Source organism: Toxorhynchites rutilus, chromosome 3, assembly GCF_029784135.1.
Source record: "Toxorhynchites rutilus septentrionalis strain SRP chromosome 3, ASM2978413v1, whole genome shotgun sequence".
Classification (NCBI taxonomy): Eukaryota; Metazoa; Arthropoda; class Insecta; order Diptera; family Culicidae; genus Toxorhynchites; species Toxorhynchites rutilus.
In genome coordinates this window covers 43,117,222-43,144,428 of record NC_073746.1, presented here as the reverse complement: position 1 = coordinate 43,144,428, position 27,207 = coordinate 43,117,222, and the positions used below count along the sequence as shown (strand labels likewise).

Genomic DNA, 27,207 nt, shown 5'->3' with positions numbered 1-27,207 from the left:
AACTGATATATACTAAAGCTTTAGGTTACTACAAAAAAAATCTTCGTCGAAACTTCTAGAGCAAACACATCGATGCGATTGATGATGATTGCGTTTATAAACTGATGGTAAAGTCTAGCTACGGAAAATAAGCCAAACATGTTTAGCCAAATCGGTTGTGCGTCCACTTACTTAGCAAACAGTCGTGGGATCAAATCCCAGAATCTTCAACGGACCATATTTGTATGCTATTATGAAACGATGTGTGATGATCCAGCCTCTCTCAATTCTATTCGTGCTTTACATAACCCTTTCCGATTTCCGATGTGACGAAACATTACAACTGAAATTACAACTATTACAACTGAAATGCTATGGAACCTGCATATAATGAACAAAGGAGTAAAAAGAGCTGTATCCCAAAAGTTAATTACCCTTGTCGGCTACGTGTAGTAAATGAGAAAATTCTCCACTACGTGGAAGTTGGATCACACTTGATGATTAATGCGTAGACGTAGTTATTCTATGATAAACCTCAAAAATTGTCAAATTGCTTAGTAAGCGAACACGTAACACATTTTTCAACGAGTGCACCTTTCAGTTGTTCTCATTTCAACCCTTTTTAAACGAATTACATATTGAAATTTCAATATCTATCTACATATCAACAGATTTGTAGGGTGTGTCCAAATTAATTGAAGAAGGAATTTCGTAAATCTATCATGAAGTTACTGGGAATTAAGTGCCGTTATTTGTTGTTCTTCAAGATAATCGTCGTTTGTAAAAAAATGTTTGAAAATATTTGAGCTACATTCATTGATATAGATTTCTTACCCCTCGCACGAACAAAAATTTGCTCAGTCAATAGAATTTGACAGCTCTGTGGTTGAGAAAACGACAATCACTGCGCAAAGTTGCTGTTTTGCGGTGAGAAGTGAAGAGAAAAATGTCGGCTTGCTAGGACGAAAAACAATTGATTCGACAGTTTGCCTTTTTCTCTAGCTTTCCGGAGATTTCTCATCCATTCATTGTGATTATTATCGGTAGAGCCACAAGTATTGCTGTATTGCTGCTGTTTGCAAACCCGGCGAAAAATGAGCACCTCAGACAGCACCGATACTACAAGCAGCAGTAGCGCCAGTAACCTTAAACCAGAGGAAAACCAGGACGAACTCATCATAAAACAACAAAGAGAAATAGAACAGGAGGTTTGTATATTGATGAATTGTATTTCCTGCAAATTGCTTATTTCTCATTCGATGCAGATTGCTTATTCAAATCCATTGGTTAGCGAATCTCAAGCGGTAGCTAGTCTAAACTCAGAATACCTCGACGATGCCGTTTACATATCGAAGGTAAAGGATCTTTCCTCGAAGTATTGTGCAATTCGTCGTACCAGACCTGACGGAAACTGTTTTTTCCGAGCGTTTGCTTATGCTTATCTCGAGTATTTGGTGCTGAACAAGGATGAGTTTAGCAAATTTTATGAATACGCTGCAAAATCCCGAGAAAGACTGACAGAGGCTGGATTCCCCCGGTTTACTATTGAGGACTTTTACGAAACATTCATGGAAGTGATCAATAAGGTCAAACCAGAGGGTGATAACACATCTGCGGCGCTGGCCGAGCTGCACAAGCTGTTCAACGAGCAGGGCTACTCGGATTATGTCGTGGTTTATCTCAGATTGATTACTTCAAGCCACTTGCAGGAGAGAGCGGATTTTTACCAGAACTTTATCGATGGAAATTACACAATCGTTGAATTTTGTCACCAAGAAGTGGAGCCAATGTACAAAGAGTCGGATCACATCCACATCATCGCAATATGCTCGGCTCTGGAGGCAGGAGTGCGCGTCGAGTATATGGACCGTGGAGACGGAGATCAAGTAATTGCTCACGATTTTCCTGATGGTTGCAAGCCAAATGTCTTCTTGCTCTACCGTCCAGGACATTATGATATTTTATATCCGAATAAGGCGCAGTAACATAATGGAAATCCACAATGAAACGAATTTTTCTGACTGTAATAAGCACTCACAGAGATCTTAATCGCTAGTGTATCCCGTCATTTGATTAGAGTTCAAATCAAATAAAAATGTAGAGAAAAATACATAGGTTTTATTTCTCGACAATTTATCCATCAATCTCTCCTAAATACAAGGTTTTGTCACTAGAAGCTGATACGATAATTGGTTCCGTTGGATGAAAGTCAATGTCGTTGACGCTTCCATTGTGACCCGGAAGCTTGTATATTATTCTACGCGATGTAGTGTCCCAAATGTAGACGAAACGATCCGCAGATCCAGAGCTTATCCGAGATCCGTCAGGAGACCAAGCGCATTTCAGCAGGTTCTTTTCAAAATTGTGCTGATGTCCATTAAACACCTTCAAACACCTTTCAGCCGGTGCGTAAGGTCTAACGTCCCAAATCCGCATTGTATTGTCCATGGAATTACTCAAAATATATGATCCATCAGGTGAAAGAGCCAACCCTGTGATTGTATCGGTGTGTCCTTTCAGGCGATAAATTACGTCCTTCTTTCGAATATCCCATATTTTGATATCGTTATCAATGCCCCCTGAAATCACATGCTCCGCAGTATCATTGAAGCAAACCGCCGTCACTTGGTAGCCGTTGTCAAAGTTGTGAATAACGTGTTTCTTTCGTGCATCCCAAATCCTGATGGTGGAATCGTCCGAGCCAGACACAATCAACGTTGGTCCTCGGCGTGCTCCATTACAACTATTGACGAAATGCGAATGGCCCTTCAGCTTCCGGATACGTGTACACGTTGGAACATCCCACACGGCAACGATTTTATCCGTACTGCAAGTATAAATGTTGCCTCCGTCGGGTGAAAAGTGAGCCTCCATAACGGCACCAGTGTGACCGGTCATCACGCCAACATTCTCACACTCCCCGTAAACGTTCCACAGATATATCTGTCGATCGAACCCGGTGGAAACGAGATGTCCCCCTTCTGGATGGAATTCAGTGGAAAAAATTTCACCACCATGCCCTTCCAGTAGCATGATCGGCGCCAACAGATTAGATGTTCGTTCAACATCCTAGAAAGCAAGCGGGAAGTTTCATTATTTGTTTGTTAGTTGGAAGTATTGATTCGCTTACATGTTGTTCCATAAGCTGCTTGTCCTTTGCTGTGTAGGCCATCAGGTCTGTGCGAGTTTTCTTATTTTGTGGAACGGAAACCAGTGCGTCCGAAGGACGCTTCAATGCCGTTGACATCATTCTGGGGACTTTATTCCGTCGATATCACTAGAAAACTCACTGTACCCGATGTGAAAAACTAGGATAACTTTTGACGCCAAATAGAACAATCACAAACATCGTTCGTATTTTAATTTGACGTTTAGAAACGTCTCACTAAAAACATCGCAAGTTTATGGCATACATTGGGGAACTGTCAAAGATTTTTTTTTCCTCATGCGCTTCGCTGAGTTCTGTCTTCTGTGGATTGATTTTGTCGGGAAAAAAACCGGAGTGCACGCGTTTTGCCTTTCTTCTGCGAAGAAAATTGAAACAATTTCCAGGCATTTGTTCAATTTCGTTTGTAATTTCAACTGAAGTATACGTTTTGTGCTGCAAACATGGTCGCCAAGACAGCAGTGAAAGCAATGAAGCCGCAGGGACAGGCATACAAGGACAAAAGCAAACCGGCTGACATCCGCCAGAGCAACATCAATGCAGCCAAAGGTGAGTTTATGTGGGCGATAAATTGAGGAATTTGGGAAACTGATCCTTTTAAAGTAATTTCCGATATCTAGTCATTCAATTTTGCACAATTTGAGTTTTAAGATACTATAAACTCGATTAAAATGATAATCGTCATTTTAGTGTCTCGTTAGATACTTCTGGAACGTTCGTGATACCAAGTGGTCATGTTTCTCACGATTTTTATTTATTGGTAATCAGAATCAATATTTTCTTTGTGGACTTCATGTCTTCAATCAAAAGGACACATTTTGAAAAGTTCCGAGCCGGAGTAATTATACATTTCGAAAGTTCTATTCCATAACCTCAAAAAAGCATGAGTCAGATGACGATTTATATGGATAAAAAATTGGGAAACTGAGCTTTTGATTCTCTATATGTGTATGTCTATATTTTGATTCATACTCCGAACACCACATTTTAAAAAGTAAATTTTTTAAACTTTTATGTCATGCATAACTTAAAATAACAGCCAGGTTTATGGCATTAATTTATTTTGACTGATCAGCTAAAACTAAAGCGGACCTTACACGGTCAAATTTATTGACAATACGATGACATTTGAGAGCATAATGACAGCTGAACATGGCCGACAATGCAGAAATCCGGATTTTCTGATTTTCGGGCATCAATATCGTGACATTTCATATGGATGCATGATGTTGACGTTTTACCTCACGGACTTCCAGACTGAGTTGCCAGATTTGGAAGCGGACATTTAATGTTTGTTAGTCTTTTTTGCGATTGCAATTAAAATTTATAAACTTCTGAAATTGTAGGAATCATAAATGAAAGCTTTTGGTTTGGAAAACTGATATAGTAATTTACATTTAATGCGACATGCCGGAGAACCACTCAGTGTCGCATTGGAGGCGATTTGACCTGTAATTGGACATTGAAGATGAGAGTGGTACAGCGTCGACGTCTGGCGGCGAATGTCAATGTGGGGCCATAATTTGGGCCCGAACTCGATGTTTACAAAAATGTCTAACTAAACGTGTCGCATACAGGTCTGTCCAATTAGAAAAATGTCGCATCAAATGTAAATTACTGTACCTAAAATAGCAAAATACAGTACTTTTCGCGATACAAATCAAAACCTCAAAGTAACTGACAATGTGATGGTGAGAGAGTGAATGAAAATTAACAACGTCTTAGGAATGTTTTTAACATTGAACTCGGTCATTCTTTGCGCTAGCGAGCGGGGCAGCCACTTTAGTCTAAGTTGTGTGTTTCTTCACACTCTGCTATAAAATTTGGAGAATGAGAAGATCTGGGAAAATCACAGGTGAAAAAACATCTCGTGTTAATTCAAGTTACAGTAGAATCCCGATTATCCGTGAATAGTCGGGATGATTTTTAAACATAGAAACAATGTTTTATCAATACAGAAATAGATACAGATACAGATAATCGGGGTTCTACTGTCATAGTCTTATTTATCGAATAAAAACATTTGCTTGCAGATAATATAATTTGCATATATTTTCACAATCTAAAATAATTTGGCATCCCTGAAACTGAAAGGATCAGTATGTATTTGTGAAGCGAGTATTATGATGTGTTTTTGAGAAGGAAAAACGAGTTTTAAAGTGTAAATTATGAATGAAAATTAACTTTTCCAAATCAAATTAGTATTCTATGTGAATGCAAATCACTTTTTTTCTGCAAGTGGTGAGAAAATCCCATACAAAAATTGTATCTGAAACTGACGTTATATAATAATAATAAATTTTAGTAGGAATATCTGAAAATTCATAGAAAATAGGTTAAGTTAGTGTTAGGACTACGTGCTTCAACTAATTAAATAATACCAAGTAGATATTTTCATTCAAATTTTACCAATTGAAAATTGCAATTTAGCCTTCTAATCTGATGGAGAATAGTTTGGATCCTAAACTCGAATGTCACCACTAGCCATCGCGGATATTTTCGTTGTCTCGGGTTGAGGGCGATATTGACCGTGTAAGGTGGCAAAATATTGATTGAGGTTAGATCGGATGTCGAAAGCCTAGCTGTCACGATATTGAAGACACTTATTGTCAATCAGTTTGATCGTGTAAGGTGCCCATAATAATAGTATGCAGTTAGAGTGGATCAAGTGCATACGACCATAGCATTTAGAGAGGAGCCATATTTTTTGTCAACCAAAAAAAAAGAATTTCAAATGAAATATTAGATTTCTCCTCATAAGAAGATTCTTCTCTTCGTCCTTCAATGAACACGAAAAAGTAATTCTTTTTGAAATACAGTGGAATCCGCTTATAATGACATCGAAGGGAGTTGACAAATACGTCATAATAAGCGGACGTCATACAAAGTGTTTTTTGAAAAAACCTTTTTTATGTAGTACATATTCACATGTACATACATATTTTAATAGAGAAACATAGTGTATTAAATTAAAATGAAAATTGCACGTAATAAATATGTAATACATATGAGGGGCTCAAAATTAAAGAAGTGTAAGTGACATCATCGACTTCTCTACATCGACTCTCTCTTTTGGTCATAAAATAGCTGCAAACTCATTCCCAGCTGTATTTGAAAATGTGGAAGATAGGTCAGATCCTCATCTATCGGATTCTTTAGCAACTCAAATTGGAACGTTTTTGCAGTTAAGTTATTATCTAAAGAAAAAGTCGACGAAGAGGAATCGATTAAGTCATTTACACCCCTTTCATACTAAGCCTCTCATATATTTTTCATTTTTGAATTAATTAATTGTCAACATAATCTTCCCACATTTCCGGTGCTGCTAAACAATTTGAATTCAGCTTTCGTGACCAAAAAGATCGTGATTTCCAATGAATCCTGCCGAACGTCATCGAGAATCAATGAACATCGTAGGTGTAAAGAATCATGTTGGTCATTATATCCGGACATAATTTATTGAAAATGGGTCATAATAAGCGACATGTCACTGTAAAGGAAGTCATTATATCCGACTTTTTTACAAAGGATTTTATGTGGAAACCAAACTTCGTTGTTTAATTACGTCATAATAGGCGGATGGTCAATATAGGCGGAGTCATAATAAACGGATTCTACTGTACAACGTATATATTTTTCCGATAATTCATAGTTATCTAAAAATTGATCGAATATATTATTATATCTTGTTCAGACAGCGTGGACCAAGTGTCAGAGTAAAAAATCTAAATTACTAAACTTTTCATAATAAATTCCAAATCCAGCAGTGGTCCATTGACTGCACACTGAATAAATTATATGATTTCATCATTAAATTGTTCAGTCATAGTGAACCAAGTACACATTGCCATTCGTAAAACCCTCTTGATTGACCTTAAAAGGTTTTTTTTTGTAATACTATAATTACACGACCTTGTTGAACAATAACTAAGAGCTGTAGAAAACCAATTGGGGAGAATGATTGAGAGTTACCTAAACGACACAGCTTCAAACTTTGAGTTTGTTGTACTTGAAATCATTATTATTACTTAGTCCGGTCTGACTAAACACCGACCATTTATTTATTTTGACTTAACGTCTTTACAACATGGCCTGATTCACAATTTTTCTCCAATTAACTCGGTTCGTGGCTATGTCCGCGGGCACCCCGTGCTCACCATGTCATGCTTCACTTGGTCTAACCACCTTGCTCGTCGTCTCGTACCAGCCGGATTCCCGATGAAAACCATTTTTGCAGGATAGTTGTCCGACATTCATGCAACATGTCCTGCCCAGCGTATCCTTCCAGCTTTGATCACTTTCTGGATACTGGGTTCGCCGGTGAGTCGCGTGAGCCCGTGGTTCATCCTTCGCCTCCATACGCCGGCTGTACACCGCCGAAAATGGTTCTTAACACCCGCCGTTCAAAGACTCCGAGTGCTCGCAGGTCCTCTTCGAGTATTGTCCACGTCTCGTGTCCGTAGAGGACAACCTGTCTTATGAGCGTTTTGTGAGCCATTATCATTATCAGACGTTACCATTGAGCCAAGGTAGACAAATTGGTCCACTACCTCGAACTCATCGCCGTCGATCATTACTAGAGATGGGCAAACCGTTCACGAACGGTACGGACGAACTAGTTCTCCGAAAAGAGTGAACGAACGGTCGTTCTTTTTCAAAGAACGGTAGTTCTCCCCACGAACTGATTGCGAGCGAACGGTTTGTGAACGAACTGATTCCGAAAGAACGGTTTGCGAGTGAACTGATGGAGAGTGAACTGTTTGTGAACGAACTGTTTGCGAGTGAACTGTATGGAAAAGAAATGATTGAGAGTGAACTATTTGGGAACGAACTGTTCGAGAACGAAGTGTTTGCGGGCAAATTGTTTGCGAACGAACGAGTGCAGCTGAACTGATTTGCGCTGGACGGAATGTATAAATACAACGAGAACGCTTGTAAGGAAAATAAAACGATATTGTCATTTATGAGCAAAATGCATTTAACGCAGGGTTTATTTTGTTAATGTATACTCAATTTTGGGTTAAAAATTGAATTAGATTTTCGTAGTTTCAAAAGCAAAACTATATATTTTCAATTTCATGTATTCTTTCAATCCCGCGTAACATTCATATATTTCCTGATTATCAGAAAAAAATCTGGTGGAAGCTGGGGCGATTCATGGATTAGGTAAACATAAAATCTTATAGTGAGGGCATGTTGAGAAAAAGTTTTTTCATTGCTTTCAATTCATTGTTTGGCCTATTGCGTGTATGTGTTATCGTGATTGTTTGTATGATTGATTGTTAGTGAAAATCGCTGCTGATTTTTTCTCCTTAATGAACATTATGAAATATGATCTTACAATAAGAGAATATGAAAAATAGCACATGTTTTGTGCGCATCAAATTATTACATAAACTTTTGTCGACCGATAAACATATTTTCACATACAGTTTGCGACTTTTAAAGAAGAAGCAGCTTATCTTTCCCCACTAAATTTCAAAAATATAAATCCCATACGTACATTATCCAATTCAACGATATCAATTAATAAGCGTCTATTGATGTTGAGTTCTAGCTAACATTCTATGTTGTTCTTAATACCGCTGAACGAAAGAGCGAAAGAACGGTTCAAAAGAACTGATTCACTTAGATGAATGGTTAGTGAGTGAACCGTTCATCAAAGTGAACTGTTTTGCCCATCTCTAATCATTACACTACTACCTAATCGGGTCCTGTCGTGCTCGGATCCGAAAGCCAGCATGTATTTGATTTTAGACGCATTGATTTTCAGTCCAATTCTCTCTGCCTCGTGCTCAAGTCTGGTGTAATGTTCAGCTACCGTCACAAATGTTCTGCTGACAATGTTGAATATCGTACCACGCAAGTTAAACGCCGCTCGTCTCATAACACCCTCTAGCGCGATGTTGAACAGTAGGCAAGAGAGACCATCACCTTGTCGAAGCCCCTTGTGGGACTCAAATGGATCAGAGATTCCATCCGAAATTCGCACACAGCACTGTATTCCATTCATCGTAGTCTTAATTAGTCTAGTCAGCTTCATGGGGAAACCGTTTTCGTCCATGATTCTCCATAGCTCTTTTCATGTTATTGAATCGTATGCGGCATTGAAGTCGATGAATAGATGGTACGTGGGACTCTGTACTCACGGCATTTCTGGAGAATCTGCCGCAAGGTGAAAATTTGGTCAGTAGTAGACCGACCTTCGATGAAGCCGGCGAATCTGTTTGTCAGTGACGATAGACGACGGAAGATGATTTGGGAAAGCACTATGTAGGCGGCATTCAGGGCGGTGATTGCACGAAAGTTTTCACAGTCTAGTTTGTCCCCTTTCTTGAAGATAGAGCAAATAACCCCATCTTTCCAATCCTGCGGTAGTTGTTCTGTTTCCCAAATTCTGACAATCAGCCGATACAGATAACTAACCAATTTTTCCAGGCCCATCTTGATAATTTCCACTCCGATGCCACCTTTGCCAGTTGATTTGTTCTTCAACCATTTAATAGCATGCCCTACTTCACCTATCGTTGTGGTGGTACATCTTCATTATTAGCTGCACCAACGTCATTTTGGTCCTCTGCCTGTATGCATTCAGGTGTTCATCGCTGCCTCCACCTTTCGGTCACATCACGTTCGTTCGTCAGTATACTCCCATCCTTATTCCGACACATTTCTGCTCGCGGCACGAAGCCTTTTCGGGATATGCTGGTAGAACTTTCGCGTCTCATGAGAACGATGCAGCTGTTCGAGTTCTTCACACTCCTCTTCCTGACGGAACTTCTTTTCCCGGAAGAGTTAGGTTTGCTGTCTCCGCTTCTGTCTATATCGTTCCACGTTCTGACGGGTAACTTGACGCAGCATGAGCTCCCGCGCAGCGTTCTTCTCCTGTAACACTTGCTGACACTCATCATCGAACCACTCGTACCGTCGTCTTCGTTCCACTTGTCCTAGAATGTGCAATGCATCGGTACCGAATGTTGCTCACAACGGAGAGTTTTGGGCGCATCTTAACCATCACTAGGTAGTGGTCCGAGTCGATGTTAGCGCCTCGATAGGTTCTGAGGTCAGTTATGTCCGAGAAATGTCGGCCGTCTATCAGAACATGGTCGATCTGAGATTCTGTTTGATTTGGTGGAGGAATTTGTGTTGGAAGAAGGTACTGCGTACGGCCATATTCTTAGAGGTGGCGAAATCGATGAGTCTTAGGCCGTTTTCATTTGTTAACTGGTGTGCACTGTACATACCAATAACAGGTTTGAACTCCTGCTCTTTACCGATCTGGGCATTGAAATTCCCGATGATGATATTGATGTCATGTTTTGGGCAGCGTTCGTATTCGCGTTCCAGCTGCGCTGTGAGGGCTGTGCACGTTAATGATGCTGATGTTGAAGAATCGGCCCTTAATCCTCAATCTGCACATTCTTGGGTTGATTGGCCACCAACCAATCACTCGCTTCTGCATATTGCCCAACACGATGAAAGCTGTACCTAGCTCGTGAGTGTTGCCGCAGCTCTGGTAGATGGTATGACCATCGCGAAATGTTCGTACTGTAGACCCTCTCCAACACACTTCCTGCAGCGCTACGATGTCAAACTTGCGGTTTTTCAATAGTTCGGAAAGCACACGAGTGCTTCCGATGAAATTGAGAGATCGACAATTTCACGTCCCGAGTTTCCAATCGTTAGTCCGTTGTCGTCGCCTGGGTCTGTGTTGATTAGTCCGGTTCCAATCTTCTTGTGTATCGTTCGTTGCTTGGTGTTTTAGTGGTGTGGCTTGCAAGGCCTGCGACCAACCCCACTATCTCGCAGGAGGACCATCGTGATACTGCTGCTTTACGTCCCGAGTACCACCATTAAAGGGTGGAACAATCAAAAAGTGCTTAACATCAACGTTGCATTACTCCCATTATCGACTATATGAATAAAAATGGAAACCCTTATTTTTGTTGGCACATGTGTGAAGAATGATGTGCCTACTTTTTTTTCGGTGCATGCTCTTCAGTTGTCAGAATTGCCTCCAAGCATAAGGCGCAAGAGGCGTTTGAAAATTTTGCACGCGTACCAAAAATTTCCGCTTTTGTCGCATAATCAGTTAGTGAAAAAGCTCAATTTTCCCCAAATGACGGTGTCTAAAGTGATTAGAGTGTCTGGGGAGAGGTTGACCACAATTAGGAAGTCTGGAAGTGACGGTCGAACAGACAACCAGAGCCGTGAAGAGGACATACACGAGGAAACCATATTTGTTGATCCGAGATGTGACAGATAAAGTCGGAGTGTCCTACACCACGGAGTAACACGCCAAGAAAAGTACTGGGCTGTCAACGTACAAAAAGGTAAAGACACCAAACCGCGACGAAAAGCAAAACAAATCGGCAAAAACGAGGACACGGAAGTTGTAAACAACGATGTTGACCAAATTCGACTGTATATTATGGATGATGAGACATACGTCATAACCGACTTTAACCATCTTCCGGGACTAGAATTCTATACGGCGACGGGAAGGGGCAAGGTGACAGATATATTTAAAAAATTTAAATTGTCGAAATTCGTAATGAAATATATGGTTTGACAGGCGATATGCTCGTGTGGGGACAAGAGAAGCATTTTTGTAACAACCGGCACTATCAACCAGGAAGTTTACGTCAAAGAGTGCCTCCAAAAACGACTCCTGCCGTTTCTGCAGCAGAACACGAATTTCGTGCTATTTTGACCGGATTTGGCCTCATCCCACTATGGCCAAAAAGACCCTGGCATTCGTTCTTTCGCCGCAATAGAACTCACCAAATATTTTTTGAAAATAACGTAATGTATGAACTTCTAAAAGAAAAAAAACATGAGTTTTTAAATTAAGAATTAACATACTCTAAACGTTATTTTGTCTTAACACTTTTTGGTTGATCCACCCTTTAAAAAAAATCCTTGGTTGGTCAAAAAAAAGTTGAGCTTTGGGTTGTTTTGTCGATGGACATCGCTCCCATGCGACTTACGACACGGTCAAATTATGTAAACATCGCGGCATTATTTCGGTCTGTCTGCCTCCAAACCACTCAATTTACTCAGTCAATTTACGTTTCATTTTTAAAACCAATGAAAGCTGGCTGGGATACTACATTCGTCAAGCGGTGTTTCGAAAATAGAGAAGCAATGATTATAAAACGAGATTTCACTCCACTGATGAACAATTACTTTGCTCCACTGCTAATTACTGATCAATCGATTTATAAAGTGCGGCCTGCATCCATGGAACGTCGTAGCCTTTGATTATGAACCTTCCCTTATCCAAGTCCAATTCTCAAATATAAAATACAAAATAGAAGTTGATTTCTGCAGATCCTGTGGACAAGACCATCCCCCAATATTTCTGCACATTTGTGCTGTTCGGAATTTGAGTCAAATATTTTTGAAAATATTGTAAGTTTTTTTTGCTATGAATAGGTATTCGACAATCAATTTTATTGCAGTCAAGTGGAATAAAGACTATTGTATTCAAAATTTAAATTATTTCTCTGTACAATTTTGAGTGATGAGACACAGACACAAGACAAAACGGTGTACAACTTCTTGCTTAATGTTGATAAACTTTTATTTCTGGTATTTCAGCCATCTCCGATGCTATCCGTACAAGTTTGGGCCCGCGTGGTATGGATAAAATGGTAAAACAATACTTATTTTCCTCTATATTATCTTCACAGCAATTCCCTTTTTTAGATCCAATCCGGTAACGGTGAGGTCACCATCACCAACGACGGCGCCACCATCTTGAAGCAGATGAACGTTGTCCATCCGGCAGCCAAGATGTTGGTGGAGCTATCCCGTGCTCAGGATGTTGAAGCTGGAGACGGTACCACTTCGGTGGTGGTCGTAGCAGGTGCTCTGCTGGAGGCGGCTGAAAAGCTGCTTCAGATGGGTATCCATCCGACGGCAATTTCTGACGCATTTCAACGTTGTTCCGCTAAAGCTGTTGAAATATTGACTGAAATGTCACGGCCAATTGAGCTGAGCGATCGTGAATCGCTCATCAAGAGTGCTTCTACATCTCTTAACTCTAAGGTCGTATCACAGCACAGTAGCCAACTCGCACCGCTTGCTGTCGAGGCTGTGCTCAAGGTTACCGAACCGGGACACGAAAGTGGTGTTGATCTTAAGAATATAAAAATTATACGCAGCTTGGGTGGAACCATTGACGACACTGAAATGGTTGATGGATTGGTGTTCACTCAACGTTCAAGTGGTGTCAATGGGCCGAAACGAGTCGAGAAGGCGAAAATTGGATTGATTCAATTCTGCATTTCCGCCCCAAAGACGGATATGGATCACAGTGTTATAGTTTCGGATTATGCAGCGATGGATCGTGTACTGAAGGAAGAGCGTGCTTACATTCTGAACATCGTCAAGCAAATCAAGAAGTCTGGCTGTAATGTACTGCTGGTTCAGAAGTCCATTCTTCGTGACGCTGTTTCAGATCTGGCTATGCATTTCCTTGACAAAATCAGAGTCATGGTTGTTAAGGATATCGAGCGAGAGGACATCGAGTACGTTTGCAAGACCTTGAATTGCCGCCCGATTGCATCACTTGATCACTTTCTGCCAGAGCACCTGGTCAGTGCTGACATGGTTGAGGAAGTTTCTAGTGGATCGAGTAAATTTGTCAAAGTCACCGGTATCCAGAACATGGGAAGAACCGTATCGATTGTAGTGCGAGGTTCAAATAAACTGATTCTGGAAGAAGCCGATCGTTCATTACACGATGCTCTGTGTGTTGTTCGTTGTCTTGTGAAGAAGCGTGCATTGATTGCTGGTGGAGGAGCTCCAGAAATAGAAATGGCGCTTCAGCTGGCAGCCCATGCACAAACACTGGAAGGAGTTGACGCTTACTGTTTCCGTGGATTTGCTAATGCTCTGGAGGTGATTCCTTCCACGCTCGCTGAGAATGCTGGTCTAAACCCAATCGGAACCGTCACAGAACTACGCAACCGCCATGCTCAGGGTGAGAAGAACGCCGGAATAAATGTGCGAAAAGGAGCTATCACAGATATTTTGGCGGAAAATGTGGTGCAGCCCCTGCTGGTATCCATTTCGTCTATCACGCTTGCTTCGGAAACAGTACGATCAATTCTGAAGATCGATGATATCGTTAATACTATGCAGTGAACTGTTTTCATCTAATTTTTTTTCATCTAATTTTAAATTCATCTTCATATTTTGCGTTTTGCACCGAGTGTATTGGTGCAATGTTCAATGTGCAAACAATTTGCTTATATGCTTTGTAGTATCCTAATATTACTAAAATAGTGATAATAAAATCCTCACATCAAAATATGTTTTTCACATTAATAGATGACAGGTAGGGATTGCATTACCGTGCCAAAATTTCAATAACCGGTTATTCGGTAATGAAAATTTCATTACCGGTAAAACAATACTTTGAAACAAAACCATTTTCTTGAAGAAACGGTTTTTATTGATTATGATAATCACAACACCTCCCATGTTCCTCCGACTTCAAATCGTTACAGAACCTCTCTTCAACTATTCATGAACTATTCTACAGTTTCTGTTGATTATTTTTTGAGTAGAACTCGAATTTTGATAGAATACACCCTGTCGACCCTGTTAGAACCTTTAGAGAAACGCATGCAAACTTGTTACAATAAGCAGGTGATGGACAAATTCCTACTCCTGGTCCGGAGTAAAGTAAACACGAGAGTTTTGATTCCAGCTTGGGTGAGCAACCACGGGGGTTGTGCCGATGAGCGTTGAAGCTCTTCCAGGCTTTTTTGTTGACAAGCCCTGTTCAACTTTGTTTATGGCAATTTTACACTTAGAGCCCCCGCAGACTGCAGACATTTGTCGGTCGATAGATTGGTCGAATGACTTAATTAGTATGGAGCGATATGCATATGCGCACACTACACCGATTCAGTATCGACCGATAAAAAAGTTTGATGGGCTTCCAAACTGGGCATTAATTTCAGCGTATGGGCATTCAAACTGTTTTGTCGGCCAACTATCCACCGTCTGTTTAATCAGTACTGGCTAGCTTTTACCCACGCACACACGACGATTGTTTATCGGCCGATAGTTCAATTCGCTCTCAATTTTGACATCCGACATACGTGCCGTGCGAATCACTGAGAACGGGAAACACCCAATGCTCTCGAAATCTCTTTGATTTTTCTTCTCCGTTCTCTTCTCTGTTGTCAAACACAAATTAAATACAGTCTTTCGAGATAATTTGGTCGACAGTTGGCTAGTGCGCGCACCCTTGACCTACCGGACTGTTTAGCTGGTTCGGTGCACGCACTAGCAACCCAACCCGACCAAACTATCGGCCGGAAAAAAGTTTTGATGTCTCTGTTAGTCACATTTCGGTAGGAAAAAAAGTTTACTCTACTTTGATGTATTTACAATGCTGATTTCTCCGTTTTTCTCGGATTTTTCGATTTTTTGATAGTTTCATATAATATAATATTTTATTCATTGTGATGAATTTTTATGGAGTGCTCAGATCCATTGATTCCACAACAAATATGTAAGGAAATTGTTTGTATATATAGTTTTAAAATTATATTTAAGAATTCGGCTCCTTTAAACTTAAGTAACTGAGCCTGCAAAAATAAACGAATTAATAAAAAAAACTGTTTGACTCTTTTTGACAGATCAAATTTGATCATTTATTAGTCATAAAACAGGACAAGCAAATATTTGGTTATTGGATGCCTAAAATATTTGCTCAGTCTGTTCTTCGAACCTGTCGGTACATGGTTTTTTTTTTTTTTTTTATCTTCGCTTATTTTTCGTCGGCCTATTTCCGCCACTTTAGTGCCAATCACCGACATCAGGGAGGCGACTCCACCTGTTCCTACCTATCAGACTCAACAACTCATGAGCCGGGCCAACTTCTTTTACTTCCGCTCCGAAGGAAGACGTAACCAGAGATTTTTCGCCTCAGAAAATCCCAACGACGCCAGCTGGGATTGAACCCAGGCCGATCGGATCGGTACATGGTTAGGTTACCTTAAATAATTCGGTCAAATCTTTTCCATGTTCGATGTTTGACATTGTTTGCCACTGCTGATAATTGAAGAATTTGACATTTGACCTTGGACAAACAGTGTACGCCTCGATAATTGTAGCATCTTTGCCAAAATATACACTGAAAGTTGCATTCTGTCGAACCTCAAATTAGGATACCCCCTGCATGCTATAAAGCGATGTTTTTTTTTGTGCATCAGGTAAATAAATAATTGTCATTGAGAGGTATCTGAAACGTCTGAAACATGTGATGTTGTGTATGTTGCCGTTCTTCGTTAATTCTCATTGTTTATTAAATATAACAGGCAGTGTATAAATATGGTGAGATCTCAAATAAAATATTATTCCTAAACAGTTTAATTGTGTGTAATTATTTTTCAGGGTAAAAAAGTCCAACTCAAGCGGCTGCAGTCGCAGCGCTCGGCACAGCTGAAACGAATGATTAAAACCACAGATAATCGGCTAAAGACTGAGGATCGGGATGCGCCGAAAAAGAAGAAAAAAACCGACGAACCCGAGCTCAAACTGATGGAGAAGCCACAGGTCAGCTCGGCAATGTTCTTCCAGTACAACACACAGCTTGGACCGCCCTATCACATTCTAGTCGATACCAATTTCATCAACTTCAGCATTAAAAACAAACTGGATATAATCAAAACCATGATGGACTGTTTGTACGCGAAGTGTATCCCGTACGTTACGGATTGCGTTGTGGGTGAATTGGAAAAGTTAGGGCAAAAATACAAACTGGCGTTAAGAATCATCAAGGATTCCAGATTCGAGCGGATCAAGTGCATGCATCGGGGAACTTATGCGGACGACTGTCTAGTACAGCGAGTTACCCAGCATAAGTGCTACATCGTAGCCACGAACGATAAAGATTTGAAACGAAGAATCAGAAAAATCCCGGGAGTACCGATTATGAATGTGGCACTCAATCGATATGTGATCGAACGAATGCCGGATGCATTCGAACCGATGGCTAAAAAATAAACTTGATTTTCTCATAATTTTGTTTATATTAGATCATAAAATGATGGTTACGGTCCGAAATGCCTGTCATTAGGGATTGTTAACCGCTTTTACCGATAATACCGGGTCGGTTCCCTTTACCGAATTACCGGTAATTTTACAATCGATAACCGGTTACTTCGGTAACTTTAATTTTTATACCATAAATAATATTCGCTTTTATGCCGCTTTGAAATATTACTCTAGAATCTAAATAAGTTCGATAAATCCAACTGGCAGTGTTGCACCGATTCTACGACCTCCGACCTTCTATTCAAAAATAGCTGCTCGATCTCGATACTCGATGCCCTGGAACCAGTTCTGGTCGCTGTTGAACTGCTATGCCGGAAGAACTGCACCCTTCATGAAACTGATGTCGGATTGAAATTTATGCTAGAATAGCTGTATTCTGCTCGTGATCGTGGCACAACTAATGATGACTTCAGCGTCTTCTATCAAGCTTCACGGACTGCATTGAACAAGCAGGCATTTTAAATCGTTCGTGATTTGATTAAATTTTACGATAATGGTATTGGTTCAGTAGCTGGATAAAAGGAGGAAAAAAACCCACTGGAAGATGCAGCATCTATTGAGCGTCAAGGGAAAACTTAACGATTGCAGCAATCAAATGTATCAACGTCTATAAACGGATTGATGAAAATCCTCAGACATGTTTTCGTACAGAGGGCATCAGAGGCAAATACATGGCAATGGTATTCGATGCTCTTCGTACTGTACGCCCAACATCATTGGACTCTGAACGCTTGTTTTCCTCTTCTAGAAATTTCGGTAGGAGAAATCAGGGTATACCCGACACCTCCTGATTTTTCCAATTAGAAGACATTTTTTGCAAACTTTCCGATGTCCCCTGTACACACTTGTCACTTTTTACGTTCCGATTCACCCTACAGCTGCGGAAGTCACTTCACAAACAACACAACAGGACCGGTCAGCAAACAGCAGTTAGTCCGTGTAAAATTTCGCTAATGGAATTCAGGAGTTTTAGTTGGAAAATTCGATACTTCTGTGAGCCTAATTCATCTTAGATCATTGTTCAGTGGGTTTTGTGAGACGATAGGTGGTTTTGTTAATTATCGATGTAGAAAACAATGTTTTGAAATTTCGAGCCCATTCGGGGTAACACCGACACCTTCAGTCAGGGTAAAACCGACACCTGGTTTGTGTCCCACTGACAGGAAGAATGCGTCCTTGCTTTTTGTAGATGTATTGTGTTTATATTTGCAAGACAAAACGACGTAACTGGATTGAAAAAACAGCCATATATGATAGCGGTTGTGTTAAAATGGATCAAAATATGAAACGATTTATTCCAATTTTCATAAATAAGAACCAATCGAGAACGGATCGTCCTGTCTAAGCTGTCTGTTTTGTTGCGTCCATTTGTTCATACGATGAGAAAAACTGGAAAAGTGAAAGAATATTCAAAAAAGTGATTTCCCATATGCTCTACATATCGTATTAGGTGCTGTTGGTCCAATTGAATTTCGCATTGATGCAATATTGTGTTCCGTTGGGTTTTGAAGCGAAAATGGGAATGGGTTGAATAAACACTCAGAAAGTAAAAATTAATAGAAGTACCGGTAAGATTCTTGGTTTTTTTTTCTCAAAAATTAATGCTTTATTCTGCAAAAATGGTTACCAATTTAATATTCAAAGTATTGCCCATAGCTAGTCACAATTTTTTCCCATCTTTGTGGCAATTCACGAATCCCTTTGCGCAAATAATCGGCCGGTTTGTCGGCTAACCACGAATCGATCCAATTTTTGACTTCATCAAAATTGGAGAATTGCTGGTCAATCAGGCCATGTTGCATTAATCGAAAAAGGCAGTAATTGGACGGAGCAATGCCTGGAGAATACGGCGGGTGGAATAGGACATCCCATTTCAGCGTTTCTAAGTATGTTCGGACCGGTTTCTCGACATGCGGCTGAGCATTGTCGTGCTGTAAAATAACTTTATAGTGTCTTTGCTCGTATTGTGGCCATTTTTCCTTCAGTACACGGCTCAAACGCATCAATTATCATCGGTAGAAGTCCTCCGTAATGGTTTCATTCGGTTTTAGCAGCTCATAATACATCACACTCAGCTGGTCCCACCAAAAAGACAGCATAAACTTCTGGCCGTGAATATTCTGCGCGGCCGTCGATGTTGATGCATGGCCGGGGTATTGATACGTTGCCCGACGTTTAGGATTGTCGTAATGGACCCACTTTTCATCGCCAGTAACGATTCGATGCAAAAAACTCTTTCGTTTATGTCGTTGGAGCAGTTGTTCGCACGTGAAAAAATTGCATTCGACGTCTCGTGGCTTCAATTCATATGGCACCCAATGTCCTATCTTTCGGATAATTCCCATTGCTTTTAAACGATCTGATATGGTTTGATATGCTACTTCAAGTATATCTGCAAGTTCTTGTTGCGTTTGTGACGGATCTTGATCGAATAAAGCCTCCAATTCTTCATCTTCAAACTTTTTTGGCGATCCGGAACGTTCTTCGTCTTCCAAACTTCCACCAAAATGCGATGACTTTCCGCAGTTTTTTTCTTCATATTGAAGTAATGAAGTAACATTCCCCGCAAAATCACTCTCGTTGGTACGAAATTCGACATATTCGAAGCGGCAAAAAACTATGTTGTTTACGCTATAACTTTTTGACGCATACTGAAAAAGACACCCAATGACAGTAGATTTCCAACGAATGTCTGGAAATTTGATTTACTGGAATAAGAATCAAGCTACGTCATCTATGGAAAATCGAAGAAACTTACCGATACTTACCGGTAATGAAAATGATCTTTTCCATAATAAAGAAACAGTAAGTTTTTCTGGTGAGAAAAATTGATAATTGCGTTCAATAATGATAATTATATTGTATTACATTGGCGAGTTTTTTTTCTGACGCACCATTCCATCCATACAGAACACAGGAGCCATCTCGTTCAGGGCCACAGAAGGCGGCTTTCATCATATCTTATTCCAGGCATCTTCTATCGTGATACGCACCATCCGACTGATCACTATCTTTCTGTCATTATCACTCGGTTGTAAACACTGGTGGAGTGAACAAACAATACCCAACAGCCAAACAAAACGGCCCTTTTCAGGATTATCAAATCATTATCATAAAGTTTAACGATGTAATTCTTCAAACATATCCAAAATATGCATGCAACACAGATTACCTAATGGAATCTTACGTCAACTATGCGGACGTGTCTCGGACACAACCTTCCTGTGACTTTTTTTTGCGGTCCCTATCCCTCGTACAAAAACAGGTTTTCCTGTAACACCTTCTAGTGCAGCGCTCACCGGTTGCTTACCCACGAATCGTTGATTTTGTTGCGAATTGTTTCACGAAAACGTTACGGATACGCTTCGGCAACTATTGTGGATGTGAATATTGAAAAATACGCACGGCTTAAAAGAATAATAATTTTATTTTCAACAGTCATTGCCATCCATGTAACATTTATTATGTACATCTATTGTGGTAATACGTCTATTTTCGATCGTTTGGCTACGGTTATATCATTTATCATGTTATGGAACTTATCGGCTTGTGTTCATCAATCAATTTTTCCAACGTGAACATTTTCAAATTATTGTGTTTTATGATGTGTAGGATGAATGTGTTTCTTCATAGTGTGGAAAGTAAAAGAGAATAAATAATGAAACATACGAAATGTAAATTATCAAAGTATATTTGTAAGTATTTTAAAATATACAGTTAATATTAACATCAATGTTAGACTTAAGCTTGTACAAACTACTTGTATTTCTAGTATACGACAAATTCATTGAGTTTCTATTGGCTTTCCGCGCTTGAGAAGTCTTCGTCGAGTTTAGCACCGGTGCAAGCTCTGTGAAGTCGCTCCAAAGTTGATTGGATTTTCATTTGATATTATGCGGATAGATTGGGGGATGCAAAACCACACATTAACACACGTTGGATTACAAGTCATTTGTTAATAATGGCTCGTGTTCTTCACTCACTATTGGCTATATCTAACAAACGAGGCGATGTTACTGAGACAGACAGGTAGAGACAGGAGACAAGGAGCGAGTTTTGTTTCGTCATTCTTCACATTCGAATCCCCTTAGGGGAAAATGATTTCCCATGTATCATCACTTTCGGCAGCATGTTGTTGTTCACTCCGCTCATGATAACATTCGACGCTAGATGATCATGAGTGCCCAAAACACATTCGTATCTCGGGATGAGAGGTACGGAGATTATTTGTGTCTTCTTCGATTTGATACGCTAACCCTTACGGTGAATACTAAAATGGGAAATTCAAGAGTAATTCGGATCTCGGTTGACATGGTACATTCGATGGGGGGATGTCTTCACTCTTTTTCATTGCAATCTTGTCGGAGCTCGACCAACTCGTGCGGTTCGGCGTCGTGCTGGAACAAGGAAAAAAGAATGGTTTACTTTCATGAGTTAACATGAGCTGCATCATCAAAGCCAATCGAGTTAGTATGCATTTCATTGTTACAGTTCTTAATGATCAATTTTAGTTGTTGTCGCATTCGACGAAACATTATTAGAGTTATTTTCATGTCACACATAAGAGCTTTAGAAATTTAGGAGCATCATCCTTAGACAAATTTATCGGAAATTTGGCATATCGAATCGTTCAGTGTCGACTTTTTTTTTGTTAGCGTTAGGTTAGCGATTAAGTTTGGAATACAAGGTTCTCTTAAATCACACCAAACCAATAATTACCTAATAACTATATATGATTATATAAAGTTTCGAATGGTCCATTTTAATATGTGCGCTGAAATGATTTCAGGAGAGCATTGGATATAGCACATTTCTTTAGATTGAAGTCAACAGCTTCCACCACCACCATCATATTCTTAACACAACGCAGCAGTTTGGAGAGTCTTAATGAAAATAGATAACACTTACCATCTCAATCGGAACCGATGATAAGTCGTTCTTCGAAAGAGCGTTCACGAGTATCGTTCCCAGAGCGTCACACATGACGTTGATGGTCGTGCGGAATCGGTCACTATAATGTTAAAAAAGATATAGATATATTCTGATGAATTAGAGCAGGAGATCGGAACAACTTACAGTAGCCAATCAACGGCGATAATGATCGTCACATCTTCAGCTGGCAACCCAACGGTATCCAATACCATGACCATGGTAATTAAACCGGCCTGCGGGATACCTGCGGCACCGATTGATGCAGCAGTGGCAGTTACACTGAGAACAAAAGTTACTTCAGTAAATCTACATCATGTAAAGTGTATTGTTGAAAACCTCTCACCTTACAGCGACTATGTGACCGAACGAAAGTGGAATTTGTCGCAGTTGCGCTATGAAGAGGGCGGCAACGGCTTCGTACAGAGCAGTTCCGTCCATGTTGATGGTGGCTCCAACCGGTATAACGAATCGGGTTACACGTGGATCAATGCCCATGTTATCCAAGCATCGGATCGTGATCGGCATGGTAGCCGAGCTGGATCCAGTTCCGAAGGCAGTGGCCAGCACTTGACTCATTTGAGCAATATAGGGGAACGAGATCTTCCGGGTTGCAATGAAGAAAATTACCGATATTGTGCCTGAAGAGGATTATTTCTTCAGTTCATGTGTTTGTTGATGATGATATTTTCATCGCATTTGTTTTTGTAAATTGTATCTTTTCTTTACACAACACTAACTTCACAATCTTAGTTGACCATACGAATGAAGTTTATAAAGCTAGTTATGAAGTTATGAAAAGAAATATAGCTTCTACTGGCACTTACCGAATCCGTGCAACACCAGTCCCAACATAACCGTTATAAAGTACCAGCCGAGCTGTCCGAGTACCTCGGTGAACGATGCCATCTCGAGCAGTTTGGCGGCCACCAGGAAGAACACACCGATCGGTGATATCCAGATAACCCATGAGGTGATGATCATCATTGCTTCGCTTAGCGATTCGAATACGGCCTGCAGGGGTCGCCCGGCTTCCCGCATTTTACCGATACATGCACCCAATACTATGCTGAACATGACAAGACCGAGCACATTGGTACCCTCGGTGAATTCCGACTTGATTGAGTACTGCTGGAGAGGAACTGTAAGAAATGGAAGTGAAATAACGATTTTCACATCTCATGTAAAAGGTGTGTTCTATAAAAATTGCACAAACAAAATTGCTCACCAAATTTATGCGTTTTATCAGATTCTCTTAAAAAAATACGGAAATACAGTAGAATCCCGATTATCCGCAGAATAGTCTGGCTAGCTCACCGCGAATAACGAAAATCACGGATAACGCTATAAAGGACAACAAATGAGTTCTAAACACGAAAAAAGATATTTCAGCATGAAAACAATAGTTGTTCAATACAGAAGTCATTAAACTATCCATCTACCCACTCGTGTACATCAGTGGTCAGATAATGTGGAAGCCATAACCAAAACAAAAGTTCTTCTTCTTCTTCAATGGCACTAACGTTCCTAGAGGAACTTCGCCGTCTCAACGTAGTATTACTTGCGTCATTTTTATTAGTACTTAGTTGAGATTTCTATGCCAAATAACACGCCTTGAATGCATTCTGAGTGGCAAGCTCTAGAATACGCGTGACCACAGTGCAAGACGGAGGCAATTTCTTTGACGAAAAATTCCCCCGACCAGAACGGGAATCGAACCCGAACACCCGGCATGTTAGTTGTGACGCTAACCACTCGGCCACGGGAGCACAAAAGTGCATGACCCTATTATTCACTGACAAATTCTATGGATTTAATGTGGAGCTTGCTTTCGCGGATAATCCACACCGCGGATCATCCACTTGCGGATAATAGGGGTTCCATGACGTTAAAAGATTAAGTTCCACACTCACATTGACAATGTCATCAAGAAAATTGCCAACAAGTATGGAGTGTTATGCCGATTGAAAAACGATTTAACTATTTGCAGCAAAATACAGCCATACAAATCAATCATCTCTCCTAATTCAAACTTTTGTTCTTCCATTCTATTTCTAGCCAATGGAACATTAATATTGCTATTACAGCGCTTGCAGAATAAAATAATGCGACTAATAATAGAATTAATATGTGCACTCCCTCATATTTGATCCTGGAGACTTTGCAATGGTTATCCGTGAAGTAAAGATTTGTTTATTTAACTATTGTGTTCATTTTTAAAGTAATAAACGGTTTTCTACCTCGATATTTGTGTGATCGAGTTGAAAGTGACTTTCATAGTTATAACACTAGAAACGCAAATGAATTAAAACACCCCATTTCTTGACATGTGCTTCACAAAATTCGTTGTATTTGAAAAGAAATAAATGTTTTCAACTCGATGCCAAGACATATTAAACGTGCTGTATTTCACACGTGAAAGACATGTTTTCCTAACAGCTGAATGGCCTTTTATACTTTATGACTAACATTTCAACTGACGAAATTTTATACGAACGGATAATTTATGTGAACAGTTGCATGCAGTCTTTTTTGTTTTATTTTTTTTTCATTGAATATTGAACCTAACGAAGTTTTCGTTGAACGATTGAGTGGACCATTTATATTTTTAAATTTTTTTCTCTTATTTGTTATTTGGACCATTTGACTGCAAGGGCCTGGTCGGGAACGTATCGGCTTTGTGGCGGACAAGACTCAGTATTGGTTTGTCTTTTGACATTGCAATTTTCAAACTTATATATGTAAACTAGCTGACCCGATAAACATCGTCCCGTCCAAAATTTGTTCTTTGTTATCAATACCTTCAAACATTTACGTTTCCTTTCACATGCCGAATTCGGCTCCATTAGCTTGACTAGTTTTCGAGTTATACAGAACCTTGTTTTTCATTTGTCTGAGAGCCCACCCTAAAAGAGGGGGGGGGGGGGTGGAGTGTCTAACCACCATAGAAACATTAATTGCACCCTAAAACCTCCACATGTCGAATTTGGTTTGATTTGCTTGATTAATTCTTGAGTAATGTAGAAATTTGTGTTTTATTTCCATGGCAACCCCCCCTTAGAGAGGGGTAGGAGTATCTTACTACCATAGAATCATTTATTGCACCCTAAAACCTCCAGATGCCTAATTTGGTTGAATTTGCTTGATGAATTCTCGAGTAATGTAGAAATTTGTGTTTCATTTGTATGGCGAGTAGTGCAGAAATTTATTTTTCATTTGAATGGCAGCCCCCCCTTGGAGAGGGGGGTGGAGAGTCTAACTACCATAGAAACATTTATTGCACCCTATAACCTCAATATGCCTAATGTGGTTTCATTTGCTTGATTAATTTTCGAGTAATGCAGAAATTTGTGTTTCATTTGTATGGCAGCCCCCCCTTAGGGAGGGGGGTAGAGAGTCTAACCACCATAGAATCATTTATTGCACCCTAAACCTCCACATGCCAAACTTCGTTTCATTTGCTTGGTTAACTCTCGAGTAATGTAGAAATTTGTGTTTAATTTGTATGGCAGCCCCCCTTAGAGAGAGGGGAGGGGTCTCAAACTATCACGAAAACCTTCCCCGGCCCCAAAAACCCCTACATACCAATTTTCATGTCGATCGGTTCAGTAGTTTCAGAGTCCATAAGAATCAGACAGACAGACAGAAATCCATTTATATATATATATATATATATATATATATATATATATATATATATATATATATATATATATATATAAGTTATAGAGTCAGCTGACGTGCAGTCGTCACCACTTGACGACTTGCACATTTAACCCACGCAACCCGACACCTCCAACATGCGCCGCAACACACAGGACGGAATGATACACCCGACCGGCGAGGAATGTTGTCCATCAGCAGTTCCCACAGCTAGATAGGTGTAGAATTAAGTAGAGTCTAAGTGTTGAATTGTTTGTTGGAAAAAATAAAGTTAGTCTAGTGGTGATCGTCGCGTGTGACAGTCGGTCTAAATAGTAGTTTAGTTTTTTAAAAAGGCTCCGAACGCCTATGAACAAATAACTGGCGCAGTCGGTAGGATTGCGCGCAGGATCAACTCCGCGAGTGTAGTGTTGTGCTTTTTACAGTGTTGTTGAGGGAACATCAACAACTTACCAACACACCCGGCAGAAGTCAGTCCTCGCGCAAAGGACAATTGTAAGTAAACTTTAATTTTTAAATAAGTGAAAAGTGTGTAAAACTTTTAATACAAACCAGGGATCACGAGTGAAAATCGTGCACATTTTACGAACAATAATTTTCATTTTAAACAAGTGGAAATCGTGTTCAATTTTAATTTTCAAACATAGTGAATGCACCTCACTAGAAACATGAGCGAGGAATTAAATAGTAAAATTGACAAATTGACCAAGGCGTTAGAACGCCAAGCTAAGGTGATAGCGGAGTTGCAAGCCGCTAGAAGTAGTGATTCTGTTGTACACCAGGTGCGTCAGCAACCGGCAGAAGAAACATTCAATAAATTCAGAGTTCCTGATTTAATAAAATCAGTACCCAAATATGACGGAGACGAGAAATGTCTCGTGACGTGGCTCAACTCCGTTGAGCAAAAACTAGATTTTTGTAAACAGGCGATCCCCAGAGATCAGGTGGACGTTGTACTACCATTAAGGGTAGGCATTATCCGAGACCAGATCACTGGCAAAGCGGACGCAGCACTCTCTAGTGCCCAAACTCCCGTAGTCTGGGAACACATAAAAAACACATTAAAAGAGAGATTCGGAGATAAAACTGATCTCTCTACTCTCTTGTCGAATATACAATATTTAAAACAAGGGTCACTAGATGTCACCCATTATTATTATAAATGCCAAGAATTATTAGGGGAAATTAACACAAAGGTCTCTTTGAACGACGAAATGAGACCTTGCTTAAAAGTTATCATGAGCAATTATGAGCTCATGATTTGCAATGCCTTCATTGATGGGCTTCATGAACCATTCGCAGCCCTCACACGTACATCGAATCCCCAAACCCTTCTACAGGCCTATCAGTCCGCCCTTGGACAGATAAACGCGGCCAAGAGAAGGAGA

General features: G+C 40.1%; 6 protein-coding genes across 11 annotated transcripts in view; 3 read left to right on the top strand and 3 right to left on the bottom strand.

Moving 5' to 3' along the window:
* The window catches only part of LOC129777364 (60S ribosomal protein L9), a 432,239-nt gene that overhangs the window by 3,147 nt on the left and 401,885 nt on the right, over window positions 1–27,207 (bottom strand). The window lies entirely within an intron of this gene.
* Window positions 861–2,089, top strand: LOC129777362 (ubiquitin thioesterase otubain-like). Its single transcript, XM_055783601.1, has 2 exons — window positions 861–1,187; window positions 1,245–2,089. The coding sequence occupies exons 1-2, from the start codon at window positions 1,074–1,076 to the stop codon at window positions 1,962–1,964; spliced, it is 834 nt and encodes a 277-aa protein (XP_055639576.1). The 5' UTR covers window positions 861–1,073; the 3' UTR covers window positions 1,965–2,089.
* Window positions 2,078–3,363, bottom strand: LOC129777355 (U5 small nuclear ribonucleoprotein 40 kDa protein). The gene is made up of 2 exons (XM_055783595.1): window positions 3,110–3,363; window positions 2,078–3,048 (listed from the first exon to the last, which is right to left on the bottom strand). The coding sequence occupies exons 1-2, from the start codon at window positions 3,227–3,229 to the stop codon at window positions 2,113–2,115; spliced, it is 1,056 nt and encodes a 351-aa protein (XP_055639570.1). The 5' UTR covers window positions 3,230–3,363; the 3' UTR covers window positions 2,078–2,112.
* On the top strand, window positions 3,412–14,465 carry LOC129777348 (T-complex protein 1 subunit delta). The gene is made up of 3 exons (XM_055783581.1): window positions 3,412–3,694; window positions 12,749–12,801; window positions 12,857–14,465. The coding sequence occupies exons 1-3, from the start codon at window positions 3,589–3,591 to the stop codon at window positions 14,297–14,299; spliced, it is 1,602 nt and encodes a 533-aa protein (XP_055639556.1). The 5' UTR covers window positions 3,412–3,588; the 3' UTR covers window positions 14,300–14,465.
* LOC129777363 (rRNA-processing protein FCF1 homolog) lies at window positions 16,389–17,193 on the top strand. The gene is made up of 2 exons (XM_055783603.1): window positions 16,389–16,504; window positions 16,565–17,193. The coding sequence occupies exons 1-2, from the start codon at window positions 16,502–16,504 to the stop codon at window positions 17,174–17,176; spliced, it is 615 nt and encodes a 204-aa protein (XP_055639578.1). The 5' UTR covers window positions 16,389–16,501; the 3' UTR covers window positions 17,177–17,193.
* LOC129777350 (excitatory amino acid transporter 3) overlaps window positions 20,903–27,207 on the bottom strand; it is a 56,464-nt gene continuing 50,159 nt past the window's right edge. For 5 of the 6 annotated variants that reach the window (XM_055783587.1, XM_055783584.1, XM_055783583.1 and 2 more), the window contains 5 exons: window positions 22,984–23,298; window positions 22,503–22,797; window positions 22,304–22,438; window positions 22,136–22,238; window positions 20,903–21,624 (listed from right to left, as the gene is read on the bottom strand). In XM_055783587.1, coding sequence (XP_055639562.1) covers window positions 21,565–21,624; window positions 22,136–22,238; window positions 22,304–22,438; window positions 22,503–22,797; window positions 22,984–23,298 — 908 coding nt within the window. In that variant the 3' untranslated portion in view covers window positions 20,903–21,564. Of the gene's footprint in view, window positions 21,625–21,946; window positions 22,002–22,135; window positions 22,239–22,303; window positions 22,439–22,502; window positions 22,798–22,983; window positions 23,299–27,207 lie in introns of all 6 variants that reach the window. The other variant, XM_055783588.1, reaches the window with a different exon arrangement.